Consider the following 23,358-nt stretch of genomic DNA (forward strand, 5'->3'; position numbering starts at 1 on the left):
GAAGCGCTCCAGGTGCCGCAGCAGCTCCCGCCGCCGCCGCTTCCAGGCGGAGTCCTGCGGGGCGGAGCGAGGGGCGGGGTTTGCGCCCGGTCGCCCGGCAACGGAGGCCGAGCGACGCGGCCAATGGGAGAGCGGGGGGAAGAGCGGCACTGACCAATGGGGGCTCCCCCTCCGGAGGCTCGCCCCGCCCCCAGGCCTCCCGCGGGATGAGGTCGTCGTAGGTGAGCACCGCGCAGTCCCAGCCTTGACGGAGCGGCAGCTCGCGGCGCAGAGCGCGGGCCAGCGTGGACTTGCCGGCGGCCGGCAGCCCGCACAGCACGCACAGCGCCACGCTCCCGTCGTCCGCCCGCTCCATCGCCGCCCCCGGTTCCGAAGCGCTGCCGCCGCGCGTCTCGGTGCCGCTTCCCAGAGGGGGCGGCCCTGCGCAGGCGCAGTGGGAGAGCGGGCGCGCGGCGAGGGCGCCCCCTGGCGGAGCGGCGGTCCTGCCGGCGGGTCCTGTCCGGGAAATAAATAAACGTTGCGGTAAACCGAGAGCTGACGAACCAACCGCCCGGCGGTAGCGGGCTGTATTCCGTGGTCACGACATCGGGATACCGGGCTGCGGGTGATCTGTGTTAAGTCAATGTGTCGGTGTGACTCTGCGCTCGCCGATGCCATCGCTCAGCACGGTGAGGACTCACGAGGGAAGGCTCGCTGTTTGGAGGACGCGCTTTGGCCCCGCGGGTTTCTGCCTGCATTCGGGTTCCTTCCCTCGGAAGGAGCAGGAACGTCTCCAGGCGGGGCCCGAGCTGCGGGCTGCCCCGCACGGGACGGGCAGGGTCACCCGATGCACGGCGCTGGTAAATAACCCCATCCGCTTCTCCTCCCCTGCAGCCGAGGCTGCGTTCTGAGGAGCCCTGTTCTGCCACAGCTTTAAACCAACAGCGGCCGGACTTGAGGCTTTCCATTAAAGAAAGAAAAAGAAGAGGTGAGGTAGAAGAGGCACAAACACAGCCAGCAGCTCTTAGCAAAATAACGGGGTGATACAAAGTCTGCGCTCAGGGTCTCTCGGCACCAAGCCTTTCCCAGCGGTGCGCGGTTTTGCAAGGAGCTTTGGCTGCGTGCAGGAGGGAGCTGGGGGATGCCAGCCCTTGTATTCTTCCATATCAGTTTCTGGCAGCAGCTGTTGCCCAAGGAGCTCTTCAGACAGCGGGTAGGGCTGGGACCGCAGGTCGCTGAGGTGCTGAAGGAACTGCAGGAGGCTGCGTTTGTCCTGGCTGCCTGGAGGGGGAGAACGGCTTTGTGAGGAGCTTCATCGCCTGGGACAAGGGGCAGTTCTAGTCTGGTACTTGGCCGCCTGGCGCGGTTGGTCATTTGTGCTTCACGCTCTCTCTCTCACACACAGACAGACAAAAAGTTTAAATTGTACAAACCTTGGGCCGGGAAAATGCGATATGGTAAAAAAATCGGGGCTTGCTGCGGCAGGCTAGGAAAGATGTCACAGATAATCAGGTTAACGGAGAGCACGTTTCAAAATTGCAGCTCATTATTCTTTACTAAGCTAATGGTATCTGAGGGCTTATTTTCCTTTCCTTTGACGTTTCGTACTCTCTTGCAACACTGTGTTTCGAGCATTTTTATTTTCTTTTACCACAACGAGATCTGCAGCCTGGCTGAGCAGCTTCTCTGATACCTGGCAGGACTTGGAGTTCGCCCTTTGGCTGCTCTGCTAAGTGGCAGCCTGTTCCATCCCACACTAACAGGGGCAGGGCAGGCAGTGAGGCCCTTACCTACCCACACACAAGTCCTGTCCATCCCAAATCTGTTAAAGCATTGGAAATTCTGATGGCTTTCATGTATCAAAAAACCACAACGTAATCAGTAAGTACTTGAGACAAAAGGTGTTGTATAACTCGGATTTCTCAGCGTGAAGTAATGCAACCATGAATCTGTCTTACCTGATCATTTCTTGTGTTGTGGGGTGGCCTGTTACTTTGCTTTGGTTGCTGTGCATTGTTATCCCTGCAAGGAAAACAGCATCATCAGGAAAATCCCCATTTGGCTTGACAACACGAAGGGATGAATGCTTATGAAGGGACCCAGCTACAGATCTCATGTTTCTGACTTCACCCCTTCCTGGACGTGGCAAATAATTTGTGTTCTGTGCCCCTGAGTCCATGCAACACAATTACAAGTACCAATTAGAAACGTGCGGTGCATTTTAAGAATAAAATGCTTGAGAACTGACAGAGCATCTGTATTAAAGTACCCGTGTTTACTAACAGCAGGACAGTCTTTCTCTTTGGGGAGGTATGTAACACTTTTTACATAAAGTGTCTCACTAGGCTGCTAAATTAATGTAAAGCATCCTCACAGATGCTGAAATACGCATGAGTAATAAGTACAATACCTGTGTTGTCTTCTGCTTTTCCTGCAAAACTTCCTTTTTATTGCGTCACGCTTAATGACTGCTATCACAGTCACAATCAACATTGGCAACACAACGAAGACAAAAATAAGCAGTCCATCCCGGAGCGATGTATCTGGAGAAAAACAGTTGCAATGACGTAAGACAGCCGTCTTCTTACACCTCGTCTTAAAGCATTTTGCTGTTAGAAATACCTTTCTGAGTTAAAAATTACCATCTGCAAATTATTGTCATTCACAACCAGTCATTAGGATTTGGACTTCCGTAATCACACGTTCTCCCTGCCTTACTCAGCCCGTGCTGTATGACATACAGCATGTTCCTTTTCCTCAACAGAGGTAAAACATTTTCCATGGTCTCTCAGTGTAAAAGTCAGATAAACTGACTCCGTTTTCCCTCTGCATAATGTCATGGCTCTCAGATGAGCGAAGTGATGATGCAGCATGCACCTCCTTAATCCCTCTCATTGCTGTGACACCTTTTCCATATGCAAAGGCTGCTGGTTTCATTCTCAAGCTATAGCCTTACTATGTTGTACATGTTTTATCAGGTTTAAAGTAATTAGCAACTACATATCTGAATAACATCTAACTGTTTTAAAATGTAGAAGTAATTCTAAGCAATTAGTGTATTGTTTTTTATCTCAGACAAAACAGAGATCGACTTCTCCCTTGGACCAACGTTTGAGATGTCTGCAGACCTACACATCAGATGCTGTTAATTCTCAAAGTCAGTCACAACTGAGCATCCTGTGCAGTAGAAAAAAAAAAAAAGCTTTTTAAAAGAGACTGAAAACCACCCTGTATTAGTAGGTTAATTAAATCAGAAACTGGAGGCAGTAAAAAAGGCAGTTTCAGAATCATACCCATGTGAGCTGGACCACTGTCAATACTGCCACCGTAGCCTGGCTGGTTGCAGAACGGAGGTGCCCATCCAGAATCGCAGTGGCAGTTCCCGTTGTTGTTACACACCTACAGCCAATGCCACAGGGATTAGTCAAATAAAGTCTTTTTGGAAGCGGCCACTTTCAGCCTTTAATGTACCTCTGGAGTTACACATTAAGAACTGCATGTGGAAATGAGAAATACCGCACAGTATTGCATAGAAATATAGGAAGTATAAGCTCACTCCCTCCACAGCATCCCAAAACGCTGAGGGAAAGAACTTCTCAGTTCTGAAAGTGCTGGACTCCATTTTCATCTTTCACAGAGAAACAGATGAATCTCGGATCACCAGCCTGTCCTCCTCAGAGGAACATTCTCCTCTTACAGTTGGACAACTCAGAAATATTAGAAAATTCCCTAGGGAAATCTAGAAGAAATGTTTAGAAGTGTCTTTCAGTGTTAATGCTGAGGTGTTTACAGTATACTGCTAACATGAATTACAGATTGAAAAGTGGATTTATCTTTTAATACAGATCAGAACGAAGCAAAGCCATCTGTCAGGCTATTGCTTTTACGGAGGAATTTTGCAGCTGTCTCTGTCTTCAAGATACAAAGCATGAAAACACCATCTACTCACCCCATTATCGTTACACTTCTGCTGTACATCGCAGCTGTAGCCCAGATGACTTGCATCAACACACTCAAAAGCTACACAGGCCTGGGAAAAGTATTTAGTGTCTTTTAAATACAACATCCCCCCCAGATCCTATCCATTTTATACATATACTATATAATAATATACATTTTCGAGTCTACAGCTTTGACTTATCAGCCCTTTGCCTTGGCATTAGGAACACTGAGTACTTAACAATTTTGTAGCTGTATTTGTCTCAAATTTTCTTAAATCTATGGATGCAGTTTGATGACAATTATTTGAGTAACCGATAAGATCGCTCACTGATTTGTAGCATCACAGTTCTTTTAAGAGCTAATTAATTGTGTGTGTATATCAGAAAAAAAGCAGATTTTTTAATGATGTTATGGTAGATAAATAAGAGAACAATTCAATGCTTCTGAAAGTTAAGAACTTTCCAGCTGGTGGAATATGTTGTGTGTATATGCTGAGATTTGTCTTACCTTCTTTTCTCCACATGCTGTTCCATCATGAACTTGAGCGGGATCAGGGATATCTGATCCTAAGTCAAAATCAGAAGACCAGCATAACACCCCGGATACATTATTGACAACACTCCAAGCAGGAAGATTTTGAAGACTAACAGAAGTGCACTGGAGCTTGCCACACAGACTGTGCCTGTACAAACAAATGATGCCCACAGATAAGGTGAACAGCAAAAACACACACAAAACAACCCCAATATAAATGCAAATGCACTGTCCAGTCAAATTTAGCTTGCATTTTAAACAAATATTCTCCTCTTAAATGTCATGCTCTACAACTTCATAACAGAACGTATCTTTTACATTGGATATCATAGAGTTATAGAATGGCCTGGGTTGAAAAGGACCTCAAAGATCATCGAGTTTCAATCCCCCTGCTGAGTGCAGGGTCACCCACCACTAGACCAGGCCGCCCAGAGCCACGTCCAGCCTGGCCTTGAATGCCTCCAGGGACGGGGCATCCACAACCTCCTTGGGCAACCTGTTCCAAATATCTTAGGGGTGGCTTTTGTTTACTATTGACTTACTCAACAGTACATTTCTTGTACACTCCACCTCTCATTCCACAGTTTCCAAACCTATCTCCTTTAATATTGGCTTTTCGAAAGCACAGATCAGGTGCTTTTCGTGCCCCTGTATGAAAAATAGAGAATATTAGTAAGCCATCACGCTGCCTTAAAAATATGAGAAAGAAAAAGAAAGCTATGAAATGTCTTGTAGGAGAGTGGAAGCCTTGTTACATTAAATTCTAAACTTACCTTTTCCATATATAGCTTCACACTGTGAATCAAAGCTCTGACATACTCCATAGTAGCAATATGCTTTCATGTTGTTGCATGGGTAACCATTCATGACATAAACATCGTCTGGACAGTAGGCATAGCTTCCATTGCAGTATTCAGGTAGATCACAGAAATCCATTTTTGATCTGCATTCTGCTCCTGCCGCTTTAAACTAGAACAAGAGGAGAATGCCACCTCACTTTTATTTCGTAACAGAAGAATGCCACCTCACTTTTATTTCATAACAGCACAGCTTCAAACATGAAACAATGACAGCTGAGAATTTGTGATTTTAAAGAAGACAGAATAGCTTTTTCTTGAGATCAATATCTAATGAAAGTCCAAAACATCCTTCAGTTTTGTAGGGTGTAGCTACGAAGTTCTTGAGCTGAGTTTGCAGAAGAGTAGGGTAGGTCATACAAATACATGCACAAGCACAAATTACAAAGTCGCCAGCAATCACAGACTTTGTAGCTGCCTGGGGTTGCATAATGGAGATGACTATTGCTGAATCCCCTGAGTACTCCTTCCTCCTATGAGGGATGACACAGAGATGACATTACATTTCTAAGCTACAGAACTCATTAGGGACAAACTGTCTACGTCCATGCTCTCTGCTGGTGAAGGTAGTTTGATAATGTGGAAATATGTCAAGAGATTCTATGAGATTCTTTTCCGACACCTCCTAAAAAAAGCCAACCTCATAATGAATACCAATTTAGCTTAATAAAACATAGCCTACCTTGCAATTTTTGCAGCACAGTCCTTGCGCACATTGCGATCCAGATGTAAGTTTGCAAGTGGCAGCATCACAGCAAGGGTTAGTGCACTCCTAAGAGCAGCCGTGAAGAAGGGGACACCGTGTTTTTACCTTATACAGCTAGGAATGCACCTGGCCAAGCCAAGTGCATGGACAAACCAAGCATCACACATACTATCTCTCTTGCATATTCTGACATTGATAGCCTCTCACAGAAAGCGACATACAGTCTGGCTGTATTTTTTTTACAAGTCATCAGAAAAACATCTATTTGGATGGGCTATGTCACAGGAATATAAGATAGGCTTCCACTCTAAACAGACACTGAAGAAGCAGGCCAGTTCATTTTTTAAATAACACTGATCCCACCCTGTCTCTTTTTCCCACTATACTGGAAGTTTGAAGTAGGGAAATGTTGGTATCTTTCCTTGACTTAGTAGAAGACCTATACAATGGCTTTGCCTTTCGATTTATTGCTGTCTTTTGAGACACCTTTATTTTCTAAAGAACGAGCCAACATATCCCATTCTTAGAAAGACATTTTCACAGTGTGAATATGACCAAAGCAATTGTGTTTGGGGCTAATTTTGAGAGCTGCAGTTAGGAAACATGTAAGTGCTACACGGACTAGTAATCTCTTTTATGTAACAGAAATCTCTACGCTGCTAATGCCAGCACAAAACCCAATGGTGTTTTCACATACTGTGCACTGAAATACACTTCTTTGTTAGGCAATGACTCAAAGTTCTATCAAGTCTTGTAGCTCTTAACTGAATTCATACCAAAATGGATGTATCACTTCTAGGCTTTTTTCTAAAATTTATCTTTACGCAGCTTGCAGAAAGTGTAAACTTAAAGGAAAACTCCCCAGATATTAACACAAATCAGGTGTACAACAACTGCGATATAATACACAAGTACCCAACTGAATTCCATTACCTCTGGTTTTCCACAGTCACATTCTTCGTTGTTATCAATCACATTGTTACCGCAGACAGGCTCTTTGTAAACATTACTTGTTTTGGGTGGATTTCTGAGGCAGTTTCCTCCTCCATTTAGAATAAGGTTCTCAAAATCATCAGCGCTGCAGGAACTGAAATTCCTGGATCCCCTGGAAAGCATAATATTTTTATTATATTTTGCTTACAAAAGGACAATTCATTAAAATATTGTCACATTTCCAAGCGTTAGGAGATCTTGAAATATTTTCTTTTTACTTTATTTTGTATTAGAGTACAGTACTTTTTTATTTCTAAAAGATACTATATAAAACATAACTGCAAATACTTTCAGGAGCAAAAAAGACCTTCAGATTATCAATTATATCCTATATAAAATAGGCTTTCAAAATGCATTGTTTGCACTGAGTCCAAAAATGCCTGTTTACAATACATTCTGACTAGGTCAGAACATAGGTAACGATTCAAATAAATGAAAATGATAGCAAGTCCTAAGTCCGAAAATTTACCCCATGATCAAATTTTTCAAACAACTTCTTCACAAAAGTTCTTCAATGTTCATGGAAGTTTCTCAATTTATAAGATGTAGGCAGTGCGGACAAATAACTATTATTAAATTAAATGGAAATCTTACTTATCTGTGCTGTACATAATGTAGGATGCAGGACACCTTTTATCATCATGTTTCATTCCAAGGTTATGTCCCAATTCATGTGCAACTACTGTAGCATGACGGAACACATTGTTACCATTCAACTAATAAAGAGAACCAGTGTTAAAAATTATGAAAGCAAAGAAATTACTATGTTTCTACCTACCCATTTATTCAAGCCACAAGTTTCTTAGAGGCTATGAAGACTACGCAAAACTGTATCGCAAAGCAAAAACAGCAAGAACTGGCAGTTCGCTGCTGTTTATTTTCTGGTAGGGCCAAATTCTGCTGCTCTTTCTATTCCTTCCGACAGGATCATACTCTGATAGTGAAACAATCAGTCAGGAGAATGTACTTACAGTGCTGATGGACCCTCCCCGCTCCGGTGAGCAGACGGTACCTACAAAAGCCATTCCAAGGGATCCACCATAAGACCCTCTCCCTCTGTAACAAAAGCAATTTGTAGGTGGTGTTGAAAGAGGAGCTGAAAGTTTAAGATTTCTTCTCAAAGACGCTGATGAAACAAAGACTGCAAAGCATAATTTGGTCTTTTTGAAGTCAAGAAGACAGCTGTCATGACATTGTGGTTTCACTGTAACTAATAATATTGGGATAACAGAGATTGAAAATAATGATCAGTCACCAAAGTCTGCTGTATCGGCGCATCTGAGTTGATCAAACTATAAAGAATTCATTACATCGTCTTGATATTTTTTTTTCAGGTTAAAGCAGTTTGGGAGTTGAGGGAATTTTATTCCAGTTATATTTTCATTCATACATGAAACAAAACCCACATACATCAGCAACTCTGGCAGTGTGGCTAGTTTTGCCACTAAATGAAAGCTTACATTATGAGATGGCTGACATCATTTCTTGAACGCTTAAGAAGATCTGTCCGTCTCCAAGAAACGAATCTACTCAGTACATCTCCGGCGGAACCATCCATTACAGAAATTTGGTTTGTATCTGTCCAAATCTCTAATCCAACCAAAACGATCTGGATATTTAATGCTTTATACATCTGAAAAAGAAAAAAAAAGGTGATTGGTATCCATCAGTTTGGTTCAAGTGAATTATGAAAGACTTTATTGTTACTACTGAGTTAATGTGAAGCCAAACAATGACTGAGGCATAAGTTTAGTTTCTTTGAATAATTATGATCTAGTTTAATATTAAGAAATACATGACTGAAGGCAATCTACCTCATGAATATGCTTAAACAGATCTTTCGGGTGAAGTTGGAAAGATCAAGTTTACTAATTTCCTTAGCTAAATGTCTTGAGGAGAAATGGTGAACATATCATCGCATTCCCTACGGAATTGTTCTCAATGCTAACAATTTGCTTAAGGAAAAACAATCACAAACAAGTGAAATATTCTTCCTGAAAACATAAAAAGTACTGGAGACCTCAGGTTTCTGGTCTGCACCTCCACAGGTTCTGTGCACAGATATGGAACATGCCTTAAATGTCACAAATTGTCAAATAACTTCCAAATACAGCTTCAGGACATAATTGTACAGATTTTGTGAAATATTTTTCTTTTGAAAACGGAGATAATGTAAAAACTAAGGAATACTGTTGACTGAACTGACCTACCCCATCAACATAATTAATCAGCTCAACTGTTTCCTTTTGCACCGCAGCAGGATCAGAGTTCTTCTGCAAAAACTGTAAGATGCCATATGCAAATGTTAGAGAAAATCGTTAATGTTTTAACACCATGTATTTAGCATTCTACGAAGTCATTACCCTGTTATTATCCACAACCACAAATAATTCCACGTAGCTTTTCTGTGGCAGGACAGCTCGCTTCTTCTGCAAATCAGAAAGCGCAGTAAGTTAACGATGCCTAATGAATTCGAGGTTTTTCACTTATCTTTCTCATCCTTTTCATTTAGTGTATTTATAAAGAAATCTGCACTTTTAGTGTGGCCTCATATGTAAATTTGCTTTAGATTTCCACATTAGCATCAGCATGATAGTAATTTACTTTTGGTCAGACCTTGAGATGCATGAGCTGAATGACAGTTCACGCCTTTCATACACCCATGATGGTCTTGGGCTGAGCTCTGCTCTTCTGCAAAAGGACTGCTTCAAGCTATGTGAAATTCCCATTGTGCTATTCTACTCTTTCAGAATTTCTTTATCAGAACTCCCAACATCTTGGGGTCCATGAAAATGTGACAAGCAACAAGGAGGTGCTCAGCCAAACCCACCTGCAAGGATACCATGCCAAAGCCAGAGCTCTGAAGACCCTTGGCTACCGGGACAGACTGAGGAAATAGTTTGGACAGTAGCCCTCAGGAAAGAAACAGAAATGTGTTTACCCTCAAAAGCTCTTCCCTACTAGAGGTACTGTTTGGTGAAAATGCATATTTCACAGACTGCTTCACAAACATCTTCATCTCATGATGAAGGCTGTCATTCAGCACACCGCATTGGAAAGGAATGTGCTGCATATCTTCAAACTGGTAAAACCTGTGTTCAAATGTTCTGGATGTGTTGAGCGGCTCCATTCCATACCATTTGCCAGCAATGTAGACAATTCCTCTAATGAGCATAAAAGAATGAAGAATTATTTTTCTCTCACGGTTACCACTAGGTGAGTGAGCAATAGATGAATACTTAAAAGTGTAATCATACCACTATGTTAACATAAATTATTATTTTAAATTATCTCAGTATTCAAATGCTCAACAGAATCTCAAAAGACAGAACAGTACTCATTTAAAATATTGATTGTATGCAAATGTATGCTCCTTGAATCAATTAGTGGGAAAGCCTAACTGTTTCTGGATGGCCCAGCACTGGAACAAGCTTCCCTGGAAAGATGTCATGACTGCAAAGACATCAATATTCAGAAGCATTTGGACAACACTCTTAGATATATAGTTCAACTCTTAGGTTGCCCTGCGTGGAGCCAGGAGTTGGACTCAATGATCCCCGTGGGTCCCTTACAACTCAGGATATTCTATGTACTTGTGTCAAGTATTAGATGCCTTTGTTCATGCCCATATTCTATCTATATTTAGATTATGCTCTTCCTCCTGCTGTTTTTTTTCTCCAAAGGAATTTTAGAACAGTGATAAAAAGTACTAGTGGAAACAAAGAATAAAACCTGTACAGAGTTTCGGCTTCATCAAGACGTGAGATGTAAAAAATATTTGCAAGACAGGATAGCGTTTCTTTCCAGATATAAAATGAATATTAAGGCTTTTGTTTTGTTTTGCTTTTACTGGTGGTACTGCACAATTAATCACCTTGAAGGAAAAAGCAAGAGGTAATACCTCAGGCCATCGCATGTGCTAAGAGCAAGCACCGAGTCAGCCACTCCTTCAACAGTGCCATGATAGTAACAGTGCATCTGAAATGCAACAAATCCACATAATTAATGACAAAATAAGGCTGCCGTGTTCAAATTCAAATGTCTTTAGTAACCAACCTTATTATTTGCATGATATTAAAGCTGGCTTTCACAAATTTACTGTTCCCATATTCTAAAATAATCCCAAATTTCTTGGGAGAAAAATGTTATTTGACATGAGTAACTGCTATAGCATCTGATCCCCTGGTTCTAGAGAACAAACAGCTTTTTTTATTTAACCTATCACCACCTTTTAACAAGGTCTTTGTATCTATATAGCTTATCTTGTTCTTACAAAAAATCCTCTCCAAGGCTGATCCAAGAAGCTCTTCATGCACAAAGCAGTCTCACTGAGGTAGCATGCAGTTAAAGGCTGAAATTAAATGTACAAGCATTCTTAAGGTTTGCTCAAAACTACAGAGCTTTGATGCTGCCATTGTACCTTTAATAGCATGCTATGCAAAGGTGACCTAGTTGGGTAGCTCAAATTCAATCTTGGCATAATCTCCCAGTGTCTCCTTTCTCACCTTACAAAATAATGATGCTGCATCATCAGAAATAGTATGAGGACACGACTGCTCCCTCATAAAACATGAAACCTTATGTTTTATAGCAAATAAACTTTAATGCTATAAATATAAAAACTTGACAAAGCCTCTTTTCCAGCATATATTTTTTTTCTAGAGATGTCCTTCATTGGCATCGCTTGCATTTTCCTTTCCACTGCCAAAAACATAAACAATTTTCAGTGTTCTATTACACAGACACTCAGAATGAATGGTCACGCACATTCACGTTTGCTTTTGAAATACATATAGATTCATACACATCCTTGTTGCAGTCCTCACTTCTACCAAATTGTTAATAAGGCCTTCCGTTCATAAAGCTTGGGTTCTCTGGTTTGAAGAAACCCTTATACCAAAGGGGAAATTTATGATGTACAATACCTTGGTTTTTGATTGTGTTGCTTCCAGTTTCCCATTTTTCCCATATGTATACAGCATAAAGTCTTTGCTAACGAGGTCTCTGGAAAGAAAAATAAACTACTGCTCTTTTAAGAGTCCACAAAGCAAGAAATAAATCAAGAATCCTAGTAAGTACTACATTGTTAGCAGCATAGTCCTCTGATATTGTTATTAAAATGCACAGACATGAAAGAGATACCTTAAAAATGAGCTGTGCTATTTGGAAAATGTCTTATTTTGAAATAGTTTAACTAAAATATCCACAGCGAAGGACCTGAGCAGACTATGTTATATCAGGGCCTGGACTATTACTGACTCAGGAATGAGGAAGAACAACAGACAAATTTATCTAACTACAACATTACTAACAACCCTCCCTGCCAACAATCAGCTAACTGAATTCTGCTTTTCCAGGATTTTCTGAAATCTACTGCTTTGTGGTGCTAATAAAAAATCCATCGAAATAAACTGGTGCACTAGAAAAAATAATACCTGGTGCTTGTGAGCTAGTACCACAACAGAGACACTACTGAACAGATATTTTGTAATGATTACAATCTGCCATTAAAATGCTTTCTTCTGAACTTTGTCAGTATAAAAATACTTGGCTGTATGCAGCAACATTCAAATACGGAATGATAACCTAGAACACTCTGTAACATACTTATTTTTCTTCAGTGTTAGGAGGTATGTTCCATTTCTGGTTTTAATTGAGTAAGAAAGATCGTCATCTGAATGCTCCTGAAAACAGAACAAAAACATAATTACATGAATTTCTACCTGGGCGTGCCAGTTCCATGTTTTCTTTGATAACAGAGTTCCAGCTACTACATAAGTTTTACGTATTCACTTGATTCACAAAACACACATTTCCTACCCCTCACGCTTTCTGTATTTCAAAGATTCGGCACCACGCTCTACATTCTTTCCTATGGAAAGTATAAATAATCATATAGAAGACATAATACAACAATTACACAAACTACACAGAAGATGAAGTATGTCTGCCTTTAGAGATTTGGGGAAGGAATGAAGATACGCTGTCTATAAAAAGGTCAATAATTCACAATTTGTGGTATTAAAACAAGAACAAAAAATAAGTGTTAATTCAGCTAAACATAGGTGTCCATGGTACAGCTTTACAGTCTCAGGAACAGATGCTCCTGAGGCACTAGTGGAGAGGAAGCAGGCACAGACTGGGTGAAGGTGGCCAGACTTAGTTCCCCAAGGAAGGCACAGCCCATGTATGCACTCTGCTGAACTATCACAAAAAGTTTCATGACACTCCTTATGTAAATCACCATCAGCTGGCTGAACAACACACAAATTCTTCCTTAGGTAATCAGTTTGCACAGAGATGACTAACTGTTTCATTATCAGTTATTTCAATAATTGAACTCTGTATATGGCGTAAAGGTAAATGACTTCAGAGCTGAAGAGTTAAGGTTCAGATCTTCCTCTCTTAACTCATTCATTTACCTGGAGGACTGTATGAGATCACTTGTACTAAGGGAGCATCTGCCCTTCAGGTGCTACGTGGTTGAAATCCTCTGCTTTTTCAAGGACTGTGTACAACGTACAACAGAACACAGACAGCATGGACATTAGTTCAAGTTCGATGTCTAATCTGACTTGGAGGAAAATGAAATATTCTCCTTGCTCCTTCCTACTTCTGTCTTACAAGGCTGTTAACAGGACTAGTGAAGTCACAGACCTTGGTGGAAACAAATTCACTCAAAACTACTCGAGAAAACTTAAGAATCTAATCTATATAAACATACACAGTATGCATGTGTGTCTGTAAGATAGGACAATATTGTGAAAAATGGCAACATTAGAAATAAAAATAAGAAGAACAAACCTCATGAGGAAATGGGCGATGTTTGTCTGTCAACCTTCGAGGAATAATGATTTCGAATGTAGAAAGTCTGGATGCCTCTTCAGAATACACACCTAAAAATAAAGTTTGAAATTCCTAAGGAATCAGAAAGTGATGTTGTGTGTTGGCACTGGAGATGACTGCCGAAAAATAATTCTGATCATGCAATAAACAGAGAAACACGAGTTTCACCAGCATGGGACCCAACTGCCCATGCTCAGTTTGGTTTGTCTCTGCCCGAGTTCTTGGATTATGCTGAGAAAGTCAAAGAAATCAATGTTGTTGTTCACGGCCAAAGTACTCTGCATTTCTGAGTGTATAAGCTAAACGTATGTGGCCTCATTCTCTTCAGAAATGCTGTTTTGACTGTATGCAAGTTAATGACTTCCCCACGCCCCAAAACAATTGATGTCTAAAAACTGCAAATTCAAGCAGAAGTTTTCTTAAAGAAGTGGGTGTCCAAAACTAGCTGACTTTACTCTTGATCTTGACCTTAATTCTTGTTCATAGTTACTTACATCACAAACTGAGATGGTAACTCAAATTTTCGTCATTCCTTCATATAGTCCTTACGAAAACAAATTATTGTATGAAAAAGAATAAAATCCCTCAACCATAAAAACCATAAAAACCTCAACCAGCAGTAACATCACACAAAATCCCGAGTAAAAGAAAATCTGAAAATCTAACCCAAACAAAAAATTCCTGCATTCAGAGCATACTTTGAATAAATAGCTCAGGAATGGTCAGATACCTGCTTCTCGCATATTCTAAACCGGACTATTAACTTTTTAACTTTGTCATTTTCAAACATGTTTTTTGTCCATGATCTATGCTTTCAACCTGATGTACTGCAGAAAATGCCAGTAGCTGTCTTCTCTGCCCACCCATCTGTCCTCTTTTAGTAAATTTTGAGGTATCTGGCCAGTTAAAATTAACTTGCATGAAATTCTGACATCTCAAATATCATTAAGTTCCTTCAGGTTTTGTGAAGTCACCTTCCTGGCATCAGGACCAACGTGCTGATGCGTCAGGGCTCTCTAGGAGTGGCTGATGGACGCTTGATCAGCAACAGGCACATGTCTCTTGTATTCTTTGTGAAAAGTTTGTAACCTTTTACATTCGATCAGAGCTATCTTCAGAACACCATCCTAACTCAGGAAGCGAAGGATAAGAAGTCTGTTGAGTATGTGGTTTCAGGTAGACAGTTTTAGAGACAAAAACCATCTCCGGTGACCTTTTTGAAAATTGGGAGAAGTTGCACTCTCCTCCCTTTTTTCCTGCCCGTTCATGAAAGTGATTTTAGTGTTTCCATCGGTCAACAGAGACACAACCAGTGCTTTTTAAAAGGTTACAGAATCAACAATAACATGGGTTCTAACAGCCTACTTCTTCAATTGTTCTATAAGGAAACAAAGACATTTCTTCTCATTTGTAGTAGGACAAAGTTAATCTCAGTTAATCTCCCATGTTTCTGTGAAAGGAAACTGTAACTGCAAAGAAGCCGCAGAGCAATCATGAATCACCAATTCAAAGCGAGGAGGAGGATTCCTCGGTGTAATGATGATCTCTACCTATCAGATAACATCAGGATTTTTAAAAACCAGGTGCAGGTAGCCTATGATTAACATTAAATACTGCCATTACAATCAAAATGTGGACGTTGCTATTAGCAAACAGGCTTGTAAATAATATTGCACACCCTATTTACTTCTGACTTTTTATCTGAAATAACTTTATTAACTAAATCATAAAACCTGTTCTGTTTTGTAAGTGCATGTAGAACTAACGGCAGAAGTATGGTTCTAGCAATTCAAATGCTGACACCTGAAAGGAAAAAGTTTTTTACCATAATGGTGGTGAGACAGTGGCAGAGGTTGCAAAGAGAGGTGGTGGTGCTCCATCCCTGCAGATCCCTAAGGTCAGGCTGGATGGGGCTCTGAGCACCTGATGGAGTTGTGGGTGTCCCTGCTTATTGCAGGGAAGTTGGACCAGCTGACCCTAGGGTCACCAAAGGGTCCCTTACAACTCAAACAATTCTATAATGATTCAGTAAGGAAAGTAGGAAAGCACCTGTAATATTGGCCAGAAAAATATCACTTTCTAAGAAATACTTCAGGCATTACTACATCTAAAATCTGAATCCTAATAATCAATGTAAAAAAGTTGATGTGGACATAAAAGAAAACATAACTGGAAATTCAAATCTTATTCTCCACTCTCTACTGTCCATCAGCGACAGTAGCTGCAGTTGTCACAGTGTCACGTAGAGAAGAAAATGTTTTAAAAACTTACTATGTCACGGGGAAAAAAAATCACAAAGAACTAAGCTATAAAAAGCTTCAAACTGCAGGGTTTTCCCTAAGCCAGAGCTTCTCGGATAGGAGATCTGCTAACAGCCTAATGCCTAGGGACAGCTGTGCCTTGGTTTGAAAGGTCTGCGTGTTTCTGGTCAGGATCAGAGAGTACAAGAATTCCTGGAGAAACTTTCAGAATAATTAACAGAAACCCAAAGCTTACCTTTCATCCAAAAAGAGTTTCCAGTTAAAGATAGTCCAAAAGTGAAGAAAAACAGGCCGTGCTTTAGCATGACTAGATTTCCTGGAGACACTGTACCTGGCTCTCAGCTGCTCTGCACAGATCTAGAAGAACGAGAACCGTCTGCTCTGAAGGTAAACAACAGAAAAAGTTCTCTGATACTTCATCCCTGCTAAGGAAACGGGAAGTAAAAGTTCATCCATTAGGCTTGCAAGAAAACTGGTTAGGCAGCTTAATGCAAACAAAAAGCAGCGCGCTCTGAAATGCTGATTGGAGGCAGACAGCCACATCACGCCAGGACCAAGCTGGTTTGTTCTGAAGGACTTCGACTGGAACCGCAGTGAGATTATATGAGATTTAAAACATCAAGTCTTGCTACCAACGGATATGATATTCAGGATATTTGTACTGGTCATTGCTAGCTCAGCAAAACCTACTCTCTGAAATTTCACCTTGTTGCTTTCCATTATTTTATCTTTACAAATACTAAAAATGCAGTGCACATCAACACATAGAAATCCCACATCCATATATAATACAGGGATTTTAGCTAGCCCCACCCACATTAAGGATAATTCTCCTCACCAAAAGTCTGTAATTTTGAGGACTTCATCACTCTTCCAGGATCAGAATAATCTTCCAAAGAATTAAGCAACAACATCGTCATCAAGAGCAGAAAATAAACGCTCCCAAAGCTGGATGAATGTGCAACGCATTCTGGAAGTACTGATCACCTTTAGAAACTCAAACAGGAGACCGATACAACATAGCTTTCACACTAAAACATTTATATAAAGTAATTAATTTTAATTAATTTTAAATTAAAACAGAGCAAAGCCATCTCTTCCAGTGCTGGTCAATCACACAAAATAAAGGCTCATGTATAAAACCAAACCAAAACAAAAAACAGAGATGCCAGCACTGTAATATTGTCTTGGATAAAGTCCGTCCATGTCCATCTTCCTATTTAACAGACCCAATTCACGTCCCTCAGCCAAAGCACCAAGCAGGCCGGGATAATGTGATATCTGAGCTCCTTGTGCTTGCATCCACAGCTCAGCGTAAAGAGAAACGTTCCCTGACTCCAGAAGCTAGGATCCTACTGAAAATTAGATGAATCCAATCTTTTATTTATGTTCTCCTTCCTCCGTGACATACTATTAGCATGCTGCAGGGAAAAGAGGGGGCTGCTTCATTCCAAGTGTTGCTCTTTTGTCAACTTCTGAGTTTTCAGGGCTTTTTCATTTGTCTGAAATAGCTTAAACTGCAGTTTTGTTTCATTTTATTTTTCTGAAAAGGCACTCACGGTGCTTTTCCCTGCGCAGTGCTTGGTATTTTAAACATGTGGCATCCAGTGTGGAGCAATCCCGTGCCTCTCTGCCCCCCTCCATGTCCCCAAAAGTGGGCTTTTGCCCACTGTAGGCTCCATGGAGACAAGGTGGGATGGGAGACCAGCCTCTTTAGTATCTATATTGATGATCTGAACAAGGGGATTGAGTGCACCCTCATTAAGTTTGCAGATGACACCAAGCTGGGAGAAAGTGTCAATCTGCCTGAGGGTAGAAAGGCCCTACAGAGGGACCTACACAAGTGAGATCGATGGGCTAAGGCCATTGTATGAGCTTCCATGAGACCAAGTGCCAGTCCTGTGCTTTGGTCACAACAGCCCCATGCATCACTGCAGGTATGGGACAGAGCGGCTGAAAGCTGTGGGAGGAAAAGGATCTGGGAGTGCTGGTCAATGCTCGGTGGAATGTGAGCTGGGACTCTGCCCAGGTGGCCAAGGAGGCCAACAGTGACGTGCCTTGTACCAGCAGTAGTGCAGCCAGCAGGAGCTGGAAGTGATCTCCCTCTGTACTGGCACTGGTGCAACTGCACCTCAGTGCTGCGTTCAGTTCTGGGCCCCTCACTGCAACAAAGACATCGAGGCCCTGCAGCATGTCCAGAGATGGACAATGGAGCTGTGAGGAGCTGGGGCACAGATCTTATAGAGAGTGGTTGAGGGAATTAGGACGGTTCAGTCTGGAATTGAGGAAAGAGGAGGCTCTGGGGAGACATCACTGCTCTCTACATCCCCCTGCAAGGACGTTGTGGTAAGGCGGGGGTCTGCCTCTGCTCCCGGGTAACAGCAATGGGACAAGAGGCGATGGCTTTAAGTTTCACCAGGCGATGTTCAGGTTGGATATTAGGAAGAATTTCTTCTCAGAGCAGTAATGCACTGGCACAGGCTGCCCAGGGAGGTGTGCGAGTCCCCATCCCTGGAGGTGTTCCAGAACTGTGGAGATGTGGCACTGAGGGACGTGGTCAGTAGGCCCCGTGGGGGTGGGCAGGGGTTGGGCTTTGTGATTTTAGAGCTCTTTTCCAGCCTCTGCGAGTCTACGATTCCGGGACTCCCTCAGCCTACACCCCCGAGCACGGGGACCAACACCAGCGCTGAGGTCAAGCTCCGTGAGAGACACCCGCCGCGTCGCACCGTCCCCGCGCATGCGTGCCGCCCCGCGTCGCGCAGGCGCCCTGGGCCCGGCGGCGATGGCGAGCGGCGACGCGCTGGGCCCTGCGCCTGCCCCGCCCGGCGTGGCGGTGGGCTGCTCGTGGCCCTGCGTGCCGCCGGGAGGCCTGGCCCGGGCGCTGTGCTTGCGGCGCGGGGCGGGCCGCGATGAGGCGAGGTGAGGGAGGAGGAGGAGAAGGAGGAGGAGGCGGCGGCGGGGGCCTTTCCGTCAGCTCTCGCGGGTGGGCGGCGGAGGGCCGGGGGGATGAGCGGGCCTGGCGGGGCAACGCGGCTGTGGCGCTTCCCTCCGCAGCAGCGAGGCCGTGGCGGTGGAGCGGCGGGCGGGCGACGGCGATGCGCCCTGCGTGCTGCAGCTGGAGTGCCGGGCGGGCGCCGAGAGGGTGGCGGCCGTCGGCGTGGTGAGCGAGGCCCGGCACATGGAGGTGTACGTGGGCGAGGAGTACTGCGGCACCGGGCGCGGGATGAGCGCCGGCGTCCTGCAGCCCCCGGGGTGAGTGAGCGAGACGGGGAGCGCCGTCCTCCGGCTGCCGGTCCTTGGAGGAGCCCAGCACACGGCAGGGGAGGGGGGTGGGGGCTGCGAGGTACGTCGCTCCGGTACGGAGTCACCTCAGGCTTTAAGAGGAAAAGTGAAAAAGAAAGGGTGTGTTTTCCCTTTCAGCATCGCCTCCCGCGCTTTCCTGGAGGGGGCTAATGGCTTTTCTCGTTGTTTTTTTTATGTCGTTGTGTGGCACATCTGCTGCTTCATTAGGTAAATGAAAACATCCGTCTCGGGGGCAGTGTGAGTAACGCACCCAAGCCCCGGAGCTGGGCTGGCACATAGTGTGCCTGCACACATCGCTGCTGTGTGTGTGCGTCCGGTGGGATTCAGTGCAGATGGAATATCAGCATTACGGCTGCCTTACTGCGTTAGAAATGTGTCGGATGTCACAGATCGTGCCTTCTATTTTTGCAGTGAAACCGAAACGGTGACTTTATACAAAAAGTATCTGAAATTGGAATGCCCGGCGACCTCTTGTAGAATTAAGGTAGGGAGTTTGGTGGAATTCTATAACTTTTCATTGTCTTTTTTTAATCGTTTAATTGACTAAATTGCATTGCCCTTCTTCAGATTGCTGTTATTTCTATACCGTAATCACGTAACGGCTTAAGCTCACTTGGTTGATGTGTAGTCTTCATAGTTCTCTTAATTTTCCGTCCCAATCTTTTTTATGAAGTTGCGTATGAGAAAGTTTATATCCTAACAGAGGAAAAACCTTTGTAAACGAAATGTATTATAGGCAATCTACGGTTTCTATGTAATCAGAACTATGAACTGCAGTGTGGATGTGTGGATGTGCACTCATAATTGGAACCCTGTGAAGCAGATAAATAAGCTTAGGAAAATCTATACAGCTGTTGTGGTTTCTAAGTACTGAGAATAGTATTGATTGATGTTTGGGTCATGCAAGCACCTTGTGTTCCAGTCAGAATTCTTCTAGGAGTAACAACAAGGAGAAAGAAAATCAGCTTTACTTCCCAACATATTCATCCAAAGAAAATGTGAAATTGTTGGGTTTTTACTTCCTAACCAAAATACCTTTTTTCCTTCTTGCAATAGCTGCTCTCCATTGGTGAGAAACAAAGGGTACTCATCAGTAAAATAATTGTGCAAGTGAAAACAGTTTCAGCAAAACTAGCAACTGATTTTCCTTCACTAGGATCAAGCATAGATCTAGACAGAGTGCAAACTATAATGGAATCTATGGGATCTAAGTTGTCTCCGGGTGCTCAGCAACTCATGGACATGGTCCGATTTCAGCAGAAGGTAAGTTACTGTGTGCTGTTCCATAAACATGAATAATACTGATCTGTAACTTTGCCTTCTGTAACAGTTAAGCGTGGTCTGAACTGATTTGGTGGAAGAGGTTTCGTTTGTTTTTAACTGAGTCTTCCTGGCTTATCTATTACTACCCTTACATAAATGCTGCAATGAATTAAGAATGTGTGCTCAAGGAATTACATAAAGACCAGAGTTAAGAATGTTGCATCATTGTCATCATATCCAACTTCACTGTCGCCCTGTTGTCCTTTTGTCCATTTCAGTTGTCACTTCTTGTGACTTCTTAGATCGTGGACATGTTTCTTGTTGTGTTTGGGGTGTAAGTAGATGGGTTAGTTTGTCTTCTTTACTTCATGACATGCTTTCAATAACAATAAGGTTGTTTTATTACTCAGAGACCAACAAGGTAATGAACACATAGCACGTGCAAGGAAAGCTTTTCCCTAGGGATGTAATTCACAACTACTTTTAAAGTCATTCTATCACACTAGTAGAATGCTGTAATCACTTGGAGTTAAATATATACTCTAGTTGCTGTTACAGTATGATTTTCAGTATATTTTAATTCTTAATATTTAAATGTATTTTTTTTTGTCTTGCCATCAGAACAGTTTACCTCTTGGAGACAAACTTAGCTGGATGTTTGGGAAAAACTCAGGCTTTGGAGATGAGCATCCAGTAGATGGATTACACGGTGCAGCTCTTCAGAGGTCACTGGATCAGTCAGTCAGTGAATCTCCGTCTGTCAAAAATCCTTTACCAAGTGAAACAGGGTGTGAAAACTTGAATCTTGATCTGAAAGCGCAGGTTCCTGAAGGAGAGGATGCTTCTAATTCTAGAGAACTTAATACACAGACAAAAGCAGTTGACCTCAGAAATGATTTTAAAGCTATGGGATCTTTGCTTATGCAGGAGCAAACAAACAGAATCCAAAATGTAGCTACTCCACAGGTGCTTCTCCCTTTTCTTCAAAACTTATGTAGTCAAGTTAATCATCTTCGGTTAAAAGACGGTGAGAGGCATCTTGATAAAAAGGTGGTGACTAAAGAAGAAGGCATTCAGACTGTTGGGTAAGTTAACTTTGGTACTCTTACTTAACTAGTAGCTTGTGTGTATTTGCAAGTTTAAACGAAAACAAGCGTTTTATTCTCAGTAACAGCAACAGTGAGTCTTAGAATATGTGATTTTGAAGTCTGTGTGATGAGAGACATTACTACAATAAATTTTTCAGTTGAGCTGCGTGAAGATAATTTTTTTTTCTTAAGAAACCACAGAATCATTAGTTTTTGCTATACTGTTTCTGTCTTTTCTGCATTTCTTTTCTTCCCTATTTCACATTTCATGGTTCTAAAAACAAGTGCTTTCATTTTGCCCAGTTACGTGCATTCAGTGTATTTTTCTATTATTTGTCATAAATTGCCATCTTGTCTTATTTTCACCTTGTGCCATGATCTCTCCACTGTGCTTTGTGCATTTCATCCCATCAATCTTTCTTGTCCCTCATTTGGTTGCATTTACAGTGCAAGCTTTGTACTAGCAGTGCAGCTAGTGTGATAGATACCCAAAGAACAACAGGAGAAACTGTGAGCTGCAGGAGTGTTGCTTAGGAAGCAGAGTTCTAATAAAGCCTGGATATCTCCAGGTCCTGGGAAAATACTGTATTTTTTAAAGAATGAAGTATAAAAATAAAGAATTGTGTAGTGTGTATAACTCTGGAAATGCTTTACTAGGAAAGAATAAAGCCTGTCATGCAGACATAACTTGAACTCTTGTGGATGCTGTTGAGCTGTATGGATTTCCTTATCTATAACTAGGCCTTCTAATGCATAATTGAGTCTTCAAAAAAAAAAAAAAAGGTGAATTTATATCCTTTGTTTATTCAAAAATTCTCACATATAAAATGTGATAGGCAAGGTTTTTTGCCTGTGGTAGAAATCTAATGCCATCAAAACTTCGTTGTGCTAAGAAATGGGATCTTACACTCAAGCATCCAGATTGCTGTCGTGCTCCTTGTCATTAAGAAACAGGCTCTATTGAATCTTAATTTGCTCTTTTTACAGAGTAGAACAACAGCCTATTTGCTCCTATTTGGAAAAGATCATCTCAAAAAACATGGATCTGATGGAGAAGAAACTAACGGACTATATCGATCGCCAAATCCAGGCTCTGCAGGCGCACATAGATGATAAAATGGTTCTGTTAATGGACTTGGTTCAGAACTCAAAGCAAAACAAAATTTCCCAAGCACACTATGATTCTAATGAGGGATTCTCTAATGGAGAGAGATAGACATATATAGATACGGAACTCCAGTGTAAGTGTTTTTAAGGGCAGTTACGCTTTACAGAGCTTAGTATTTATGGAGTGATAACCACAAAGAACCTCAGTGTTGTTGACTTGCATTTTGTTACTGTAATTCTCCACTATTGTACACAGTCGTTAGTTTTATGGAAGATCATAAGAATGCGTGGCTTTCCTAAATAAGATTTTTGTATGCCTTTTGTGGCTTATTTATTTAAGGAGCATTGCTAAAAGCCATATAAAACATGGTTTCCCAGTTTCACTTTGAAAAACCGAAGTACACTAAATAAACTGAGTTACAGCAAATCTCTTTGTGTACGTGTAATCAGTTCACTTTTCTTCTGTCTTGCTTTTTGAC

General features: G+C 42.2%; 3 protein-coding genes across 5 annotated transcripts in view; 1 reads left to right on the plus strand and 2 right to left on the minus strand.

The window, feature by feature from the left end:
- The window catches only part of PSTK (phosphoseryl-tRNA kinase), a 3,637-nt gene extending 2,784 nt beyond the window's left edge, over positions 1 to 853 (minus strand). Inside the window, exons 1-2 of the mRNA XM_021398488.1 lie at positions 681 to 853; positions 155 to 609 (exon numbers count right to left, since the gene is read on the minus strand). Of these exons, the coding sequence (XP_021254163.1) occupies positions 155 to 609; positions 681 to 853 (628 nt within the window). The remainder of the gene's footprint in view (positions 1 to 154; positions 610 to 680) is intronic.
- On the minus strand, positions 969 to 16,613 carry LOC110399179 (disintegrin and metalloproteinase domain-containing protein 9-like). 2 transcript variants are annotated; one of them, XM_021397440.1, is made up of 22 exons: positions 16,354 to 16,613; positions 13,816 to 13,907; positions 12,619 to 12,695; positions 11,937 to 12,015; positions 10,886 to 10,989; positions 9,953 to 10,175; positions 9,375 to 9,440; positions 9,222 to 9,293; positions 8,472 to 8,644; positions 7,983 to 8,067; positions 7,606 to 7,727; positions 6,952 to 7,123; positions 5,995 to 6,084; positions 5,229 to 5,424; positions 4,998 to 5,103; positions 4,429 to 4,603; positions 3,929 to 4,009; positions 3,273 to 3,378; positions 2,390 to 2,522; positions 1,938 to 2,001; positions 1,413 to 1,465; positions 969 to 1,260 (listed from the first exon to the last, which is right to left on the minus strand). In XM_021397440.1, the coding sequence occupies exons 1-22, from the start codon at positions 16,421 to 16,423 to the stop codon at positions 1,182 to 1,184; spliced, it is 2,418 nt and encodes an 805-aa protein (XP_021253115.1). In that variant the 5' UTR covers positions 16,424 to 16,613; the 3' UTR covers positions 969 to 1,181. The 2 variants fall into 2 exon arrangements, with proteins under 2 accessions (XP_021253115.1, XP_021253116.1); XM_021397441.1 differs by having other exon boundaries at positions 10,913 to 10,989; positions 16,354 to 16,611.
- C5H10orf88 (chromosome 5 C10orf88 homolog) lies at positions 18,886 to 23,306 on the plus strand. 2 transcript variants are annotated; one of them, XM_021399589.1, is made up of 6 exons: positions 18,886 to 19,037; positions 19,173 to 19,370; positions 19,833 to 19,905; positions 20,478 to 20,684; positions 21,306 to 21,769; positions 22,760 to 23,306. In XM_021399589.1, the coding sequence occupies exons 1-6, from the start codon at positions 18,901 to 18,903 to the stop codon at positions 22,986 to 22,988; spliced, it is 1,308 nt and encodes a 435-aa protein (XP_021255264.1). In that variant the 5' UTR covers positions 18,886 to 18,900; the 3' UTR covers positions 22,989 to 23,306. The 2 variants fall into 2 exon arrangements, with proteins under 2 accessions (XP_021255264.1, XP_021255265.1); XM_021399590.1 differs by lacking the exon at positions 19,173 to 19,370.

The sequence above is a fragment of the Numida meleagris genome, chromosome 5 (genome assembly GCF_002078875.1).
Source record: "Numida meleagris isolate 19003 breed g44 Domestic line chromosome 5, NumMel1.0, whole genome shotgun sequence".
Classification (NCBI taxonomy): Eukaryota; Metazoa; Chordata; class Aves; order Galliformes; family Numididae; genus Numida; species Numida meleagris.

What these genes read in the sequence shown, in the direction of transcription:
- C5H10orf88 (XM_021399589.1), top strand. Translation starts at nt 18,901, where the DNA reads ATGGCGAGCGGCGACGCGCTGGGCCCTGCGCCTGCCCCGCCCGGCGTG. An exon ending in GGCGTCCTGCAGCCCCCGGG is followed by an intron (nt 19,371 to 19,832) that starts GTGAGTGAGCGA and finishes CTATTTTTGCAG; the next exon opens with TGAAACCGAAACGGTGACTT. An exon ending in GAAGGCATTCAGACTGTTGG is followed by an intron (nt 21,770 to 22,759) that starts GTAAGTTAACTT and finishes CTCTTTTTACAG; the next exon opens with AGTAGAACAACAGCCTATTT.
- LOC110399179 (XM_021397440.1), bottom strand. Translation starts at nt 16,423, where the DNA reads ATGCTAAAGCACGGCCTGTTTTTCTTCACTTTTGGACTATCTTTAACT. An exon ending in GTGACTGTGGAAAACCAGAG is followed by an intron (nt 6,085 to 6,951) that starts GTAATGGAATTC and finishes GGCTGCTCTTAG; the next exon opens with GAGTGCACTAACCCTTGCTG. An exon ending in AAAAGCAGAAGACAACACAG is followed by an intron (nt 2,002 to 2,389) that starts GTATTGTACTTA and finishes TTTTCCTTGCAG; the next exon opens with GGATAACAATGCACAGCAAC.